The sequence below is a fragment of the Hydra vulgaris genome, chromosome 14, assembly GCF_038396675.1.
Source record: "Hydra vulgaris chromosome 14, alternate assembly HydraT2T_AEP".
Classification (NCBI taxonomy): Eukaryota; Metazoa; Cnidaria; class Hydrozoa; order Anthoathecata; family Hydridae; genus Hydra; species Hydra vulgaris.
Window position 1 is genome coordinate 33,488,312 of NC_088933.1, and position 7,218 is coordinate 33,495,529.

At 29.8% G+C, this 7,218-nt stretch overlaps 1 protein-coding gene across 1 annotated transcript; it reads right to left on the reverse strand.

The window, feature by feature from the left end:
* Window positions 1-3,662: 3,662 nt before the first annotated feature.
* On the reverse strand, window positions 3,663-4,340 carry LOC136091066 (uncharacterized). The gene has a single exon (XM_065818051.1). It carries the CDS (start codon window positions 4,338-4,340, stop codon window positions 3,663-3,665), a length of 678 nt encoding a protein of 225 aa, XP_065674123.1.
* Between the last annotated feature and the right edge of the window lie 2,878 nt (window positions 4,341-7,218).

Consider the following 7,218-nt stretch of genomic DNA (forward strand, 5'->3'; position numbering starts at 1 on the left):
AAAAAATGAACTCTGTTTTTTTACTGTCATTTAGTTAAACTATTGAATAGTTTAAAAATTACATCATTTATTTGTAAATAAAATATGTGAAAGATTTTATTAGTCAGAAATGTTTACAATATAAGTAATATTATATACACAAAATGTACAAAAGCATAACAGAACATTCAACTACATTTGAAAGTAAAATGAACTTTTACTTACTTTTATTTATCATGACAATGATAAATAATGTGATATATAACTCGACTGTAAAATATTAGGAAATAATATTATAAATATTAGTATGACAGATCTAATGCCTAAAAACCTGATTAAAAGTAGTATTTTTTCCGATAACGGTTTTTAAACCATTTTAAAATACGCATAATTTTGTTGTTTTGTAGAATCAAGTTGTATATACCTGGAAATGCTAACGTTGCTTTGATGTCAAAAGTAAAGACATGAAAAAAGCGACGTTGTTCCAAAGTCATTCTAACGTTAATCAGACTAACGTTGGTTTAACAACGTTAAACAACCAAAGTTGTTCCAACGTCGTATTAGTGTTAATATTTAAGATGCTATATGATAACGTTTTTCGACGTTGTTCCAATGTTTAATAGACAAAGGTTAAAATAACAACGTTATGCCAACTTTGGAATATCATTGGAATTTAGTAAACTCGCGTCGCGACCAAAATCCAACCAAATTAAAACAACGGCTCAACGTCATTTTCTTGCTGGGAATCATTGTTAAAATGAAAGAGGTTACCCTAGGCGAGCTGATATAAATTTTAATCAAATTGAAAGAAATCTAGTTAGGCAAAAACTCAATAGGTATATGGAAAGTGGTGGCATAACTGCCCCTGCAACGTTTGGATTAATGCTACATGAAAGTAAAAACTTGAAAAAAATGTTGTTTCTTTTTAACTATTAAATTTCATTGAAAAAAAACCGTACGCAGGCACCTTAATACTATATTTCAATTAGGTAAAAATTTGCTTGTTTTTTGGACATCAATTATTTATCCAAGCAATGCGGGTTCATTTTTTTAAAATATTCCCTCAACATTATAAATCTTTTTTCTTACTACCTGCCAAAATTCTGAGTTTACTGGTTCATTTTTCTAATTTATTCTCTCACTTTTAAAACCCCTTTTCTTACTACCTGCCAAATTTCATTCAAAAAATGCATACTCAGACACCTTGATCCTATAATCCAATTAAATAACTGTTTTAAGCTTCAATAATGCAAGACACTCGCAGTGAGAAGGAGTAGAATGTATTATTAATTACAATAATGATTTTTGATATAGATTATTTAATTGTACTAAATAGTTGTAATGTAGTTAGCAATTGTAATGTCATTATATTTACCATTATTTAAAAATGTTGTCTTTTATTTATCAAAAATTTAACTCTATTTTTCTACCTATCATGGGGCCAAAAATAAAGTTTGTGCTTTATGAAGAATGCAAAAAGTATTTAACTACTAATTTTGAATTGTCACAAATAGACATTGACTCTAATACAGAGTGTAATACAGTTTGTAAAAATGGACATATTCTTCTATTATTTTCAAAACATAAAGATTTGTTTCTCAAAACATCTCAACAAGTCACTAAACATTTTTAAATAAAATGTAAAAATTAGGTCAGGAGTCTCATAAATAAATCAATGAATTGGGCTAGAAAATTTAACAGGGTTTTGGACTGTAAGCGTTTTTTTGACTTTTGCAATAAACCTTTTTTAAGCCATGCATCAAGTTTTCCTAGCATTGCATTATCATTAGGCTCCTCAAATTGTTCATATACCAATATGAATGTTTTATCATCTTTACCTAGTGGACCATCAACGTCTGCACGTTATAGCGAACGAGACGTAACTAAACATATACTTAGAGAGAAATTAGGCCCTATAATACAAAAACTAAATGGTAGGTTATCTTACTTGTTTTCTTGGTTAGCTAACTCTTACAAAGAACGTCGGAGCTAGATAGCACTATTAAAAGCTGAATTACGTGTTTTAGAACAAAATGTTAAGCAAAAAGAAAAAGTTATTAAAACTTTGAGGGCAGAAATATAAAATCTGAAAAACTTACACACACAAAAAAATTACGGTGACCAGATTCGTCATTTAAAGCTGATATAAAGCTTTTAGTGACGCAACTCAAAACTAAGCATACTAAAGCAACTAAAAACTAAGCATAGCGCTGCTGTTTTGATTAGTGACAGGGTAATTGCTAGTTTGGATAATGATTTGATTCAGATTGAGGTGGAAAGAAATGTAATTAAGCCAGATGATAAAAAAACATATTCATTACAAATAAGAATGATAATTTATAATATGTTGTTGTGTAATGCACCAACAGGTAACATTCCATATCTTATGTGTGTTATTTTTAATAATATTCCTCATCAGAGTAGGGGAGATGGGGGCGCATTGATCGCCGTAGCAATGTTTTGAAAACTGCGCAGAACCTGAAAGAGATGTAAAAACTTATTAACTACGAAACACATGTAGAACTATCTGGCTTTTGGAATATATAAATATTTTGATTTAAAAAAATGATAAACATGAATAATTTTAACTTTTAAACAACCCTCTCAAAAGATCAATGTACCCCAAACTATGGGGTACTATGATCTCCGACTTGGGGCACATTGATCTTATATGCGTAATATTATCTAAACGTTTAACACTTCTATAACTAAATCTTGTAAATAATTTAGTCAAAGGGTAATATTGTATAACATATAATACATCTAAATTTTTTAATTATTTTTTAAATATAGCAGTTAAACCCACTAGTCTAATTTTTAATTAAAAAATGTTTAAATCACAGCAGCTATAAGCTACCCGCTTTATATACGTTTAAAACTTTAAAACAACTTGAAATTTATAAGAACTGAAATATAAAGACTGAAATAAGAATACAATTTTTAAGTTTACAAAACTTGTTAAAAGTACAATATTTTGATTAAGAATATTTCATCATTTGTGAAAGTCAAGTTGTGAAGCAGCTTTTGGTTTACATTGTTTTTTATTCCTAAGCAAGTAATTCTTAGTTTCTTTCTTAACTTTTGTGGAGACTTTTTGTTGATTTTTGGTTTGCTTCAAAATTTTCTTTTCTTTTGACAAACGAATTTTATTTCTGACAGGAGTATCAGTCAAGATCCTTGTTTTTAACTGTCTACTTTTAACATTTTTTTTCTGGCAGATGCTTTTGGGTAAGGTTTTAAAACCTCAGGTGAGATTATAGAAGCAACACTTATTGACACTTTGTTTAAAATACTTGTTTCAATATTTACTATAGTTATTTCAGACTCTATGTGATTAACATGTGCTGGTATCATTTCAGATTCCATGTTGTTGACAGGAATGATAGTAACTGTATCTGGAGCAGCTCTATCTGTAACTGATGATGGTAAATATTCGTCGTCTTTGAAAATTTCAGAATTGAATGGCTCAATGCCAGCTACTCTAAATCCTGTCTGTATATTAGATGGTGAGAATGCTTTTGTATACGGTTCTCGAACTATTGAAACAATATCATAAATGGTCATTGGTCTTGGGTTTGAAACCATCCAATTATCACATGCAGAATTGTAAAACCTTTTCAATGGTCCGAAAACAGTTCTATCTAATGGCTGCAATTTACATCTGCAATGGGGAGGAAAACTTATCATTGTAATTCCGTTTGAATTGCAAGCTCCAAGCCTTTAACAGAAAAATGACTTTCATGACTGTCGAGAAGTAACAAAACTGGAGATTCCTGAGAACAGTTTAAATATTTAACAAAATGTTTAATCCATTCTATAAAAATTTCTGAGTTCATCCAACCAGAAGGATTTGCAAATCCCACACATCCAGGAGGTCCTTCCTTAATCATGTAATCATGAAACTTTACCCTAGGAAAAATAAATAATGGAGGAATGGAATTTTCAATAGCATTAGAGGCACAACATGCAGTTACCAATGTTCCTCGTTCTGCAGATGTGATTCTTCCAACTTGTTTGCTTCCTCTACCAGCTAAAACCTTTACCGGCTTTTGAACGGTTGTTAAACCAGTTTCATCAACATTATATATACAGTTAGGATTATATTTATATCGATTTCTTACCGTTTTAAGATTTTGAAAAAACTCTCTTACAGTGTATTTGTTAAAAGCTGTTGATCGAGCGAAGCTCGTTGCTTCAGGTGTTCGTAGAGACAACTCTGGTTGTCTTTTCATAAAACCTTGCAACCAATCAATGCCTGCAATTTTATTTTTGATCCATGATGATGGGCATATCTTATTGTTTTTTAAAGCAAATTCATATGCCAATAATCGCGTTAACCTAGTTGAAAGGCCATAGTTCATTTTTGATGCAATTAGTAAATAACTTGATAAACTTTTTTCATCTTCTGCTGTAAAAACTTGTCTATTGTTGTAGGCTTGAAAGCTTCATTTGGATTAAGCCTCTTTTTACGACAATATCTTTTTAAAGACATTCTATCTTTGTTAAACTGACGTGCTACAACATTCAGTTGTGTTCCTTCTAAAACTTTATTAAAAGCTACTTTCATTGTTTCACTTGGTATAGCAACTTTATTTGTTTTTTTAAGTCTATTTCTAACCATTTTAAGATCTGTAAAAAAATATATCAATAAAAACATATGTTTTTAATAAATGCTAATATTTAACATAATAATATTATGTTAAATATTTTTTAATTATTATGTTAAATATTATTCTTTTGATATTATAAAATAATAGTATTATTATTACTAGCTTATAACATAAGTAGATTTAAAAAATGAAATGCTAAAAGCTATTGTTTGTTTATATATAGTTTTTTTTTTAATTAAAAATACAATTCCATTCGTTTAACTGTATTGCTTATAAACAAAAACATGGGGCACTTCGTCTTCTATGGGGCACTTTGATCCTCCGATCAATGGGCCCCGCATAGTCAAAGATCAATGTACCCCAATAGGTATAGGTAACATATTGATAGCAATATCTACTTTATAAATTGCAGCGAAGTAAAAATTATATATTATATTACACACCTAACACTTTCAAATTTAAAATAAAATTGTTGTTAACCCATGCAGACATCTAAATAAAAGTATATTTGAATTATAGTACGATTTAAAAAAATCACTTTTTATGACAAAAAGCAATATTTTCTTTATTTTTTTTTGACGCTGATAACCTTATGAAAAAATATTACGAATAATCAATTAGGGAAGCATAATGGTTAATTAAATTGCAACCTCACTTCTAGTAAGGCAAAAATGAACGAGTAAAAGCCAAAAGATCATATTGCCCCGGCGATCAATGCGCCCCCATCTCCCCTACTGTTGAGCAAATCGCTTGTGAACTTGGCAGTATTTTAGATTTGCAAGCAGCAGAGTTGGCTATGCATAATAATAGTCATCCTCTTTGATGCTACAGCACGAAAAGGTGTCCTTATTAATAGCATTAACTTAACATCTAAAGATAAATGTCTTGTTATTGCTCTAGATCAGTTACCAGGAAGAGCAGCATTTGATTATGAAAGCCATATATTCACTTCAATCAATTATATGGCATTTTTTTATTCAGATTTTTGCAAAAGTAGCTTTAATGAATGTCGTAATTCGATTATAGAAAACTGCAATCTAACACAATGTCAGACAGAGTTGCAGTCAACCATCTTATATCTAACACAATGTCAGACAGAGTTGCAGTCAACCATCTTATATCTAACACAATGTCAGACAGAGTTGCAGTCAACCATCTTATATCTAACACAATGTCAGACAGAGTTGCAGTCAACCATCTTACTATAAACAAAATTTGTGCAATTTGGGGCAAGAATTTGAATGAGCTGAACTGCCATTTGCACCCTCTTGACACAATTGCAGTTTCGTGTTGTTCAGCATTATAGTCTATTGAGAGTGAGAGTTGCCAATTATTTGGAAATGATTGTATGGCAGTTAAAATTTTTTTAGCTATGAACAAAGTGAGGTTTATAGACGTTAAAGGTGATCTAAAGGGCATTACAGTAAGTTTAAACATTTTCTCACTGTTGGAACAGTAAAATGTAAAAGTTTGCAAGCAATTCTGAGAGAGACATTTTGTAATAAAACTGAAACAAAAAGTGCGTGTGCTTGCATCGTTTGGAAAACACCTTACTGGGCGTTGAACGAAAAAGTTTTATGTTTTAGCTGAGGATGCAACTTTTGATCATGTTTCTCGTATTTAGGTAGTGAAAAAATTTTTGCTAATAATTACAAATTGTTAGTCAAATCCAGCTGCTCTGTTTTGCAGAAAAACAGAGGTTTTTGGGAATACTCTTACCCCTTGCATTTTAAATTTAATATATGCTCCATTGCGAGCCACTAACACTTGCATAAGCTTCATTGATAACCAGCTTGTTGCGGTACAAGTTATATTAAAGCGACAATATAAAAGGTATTTCTCACTTTCTTTAACAGAGACACTAAATGAGGAGATTGCGAGTGCAAGGCTTCACAATATTAATAGTGAAGAGATGTCAGAACCCTAACCCTAACCCTGGCTTGTAAAATGTCCATTTAAATTAAAAATTACTTAATTTTATTAAAGACTTTTTTTTTCGACTGTCTTTGTTTTTTGTTGGTGTTTGGGATGGAAAACAGCGTGTATACACATGAATACACAACATAAACAACAATACTTTTGTGTTTATCTAAGTAGCTATCTATATTCAATGCTTGTGTTGCACGAGTGTTTATGTTTTAAAAAATTTATTAGTGAAATATTTGTTATGAAAAAGTTGGTATTTATATTAGAATAAATAATGAATGAAAAAAATAATATATCAATTATTATTATCACGTAGGTTTTTTTTTGCCATTTTGTTATTTTTCAGAAAATTATTTAGAATGAGTTGTTAATGAGTATTGCTAATTTAGTCAATCTTATTGTTAACTATTGTTTGTGTAACTTGTTAATGTTTCTTCCTTTGGTATTTTGATTTCACTATTACCTTAATTTATTTGTTAATTTGATTTAAATATAAAATTCTCTTTAAGACCTATACTAGAATGATTATACCGATGAAGAATAACTGAAAGGTATATTTTTATTTAAAATATGGTTTAATTAGTTTTGATTTTATTGATATGTTTATATAAGTATTTATATAGAAATACTAAAGAATTAATGAGTTTATCTACACATTTGTTTATATTTAGACCAAGAGACACTGGAAGAACTGCGTAAGAGA

Bases quoted from the DNA above. Each gene is read 5' to 3' on its own strand.
- LOC136091066 (XM_065818051.1), bottom strand. From the start codon at position 4,340: ATGAACTATGGCCTTTCAACTAGGTTAACGCGATTATTGGCATATGAA.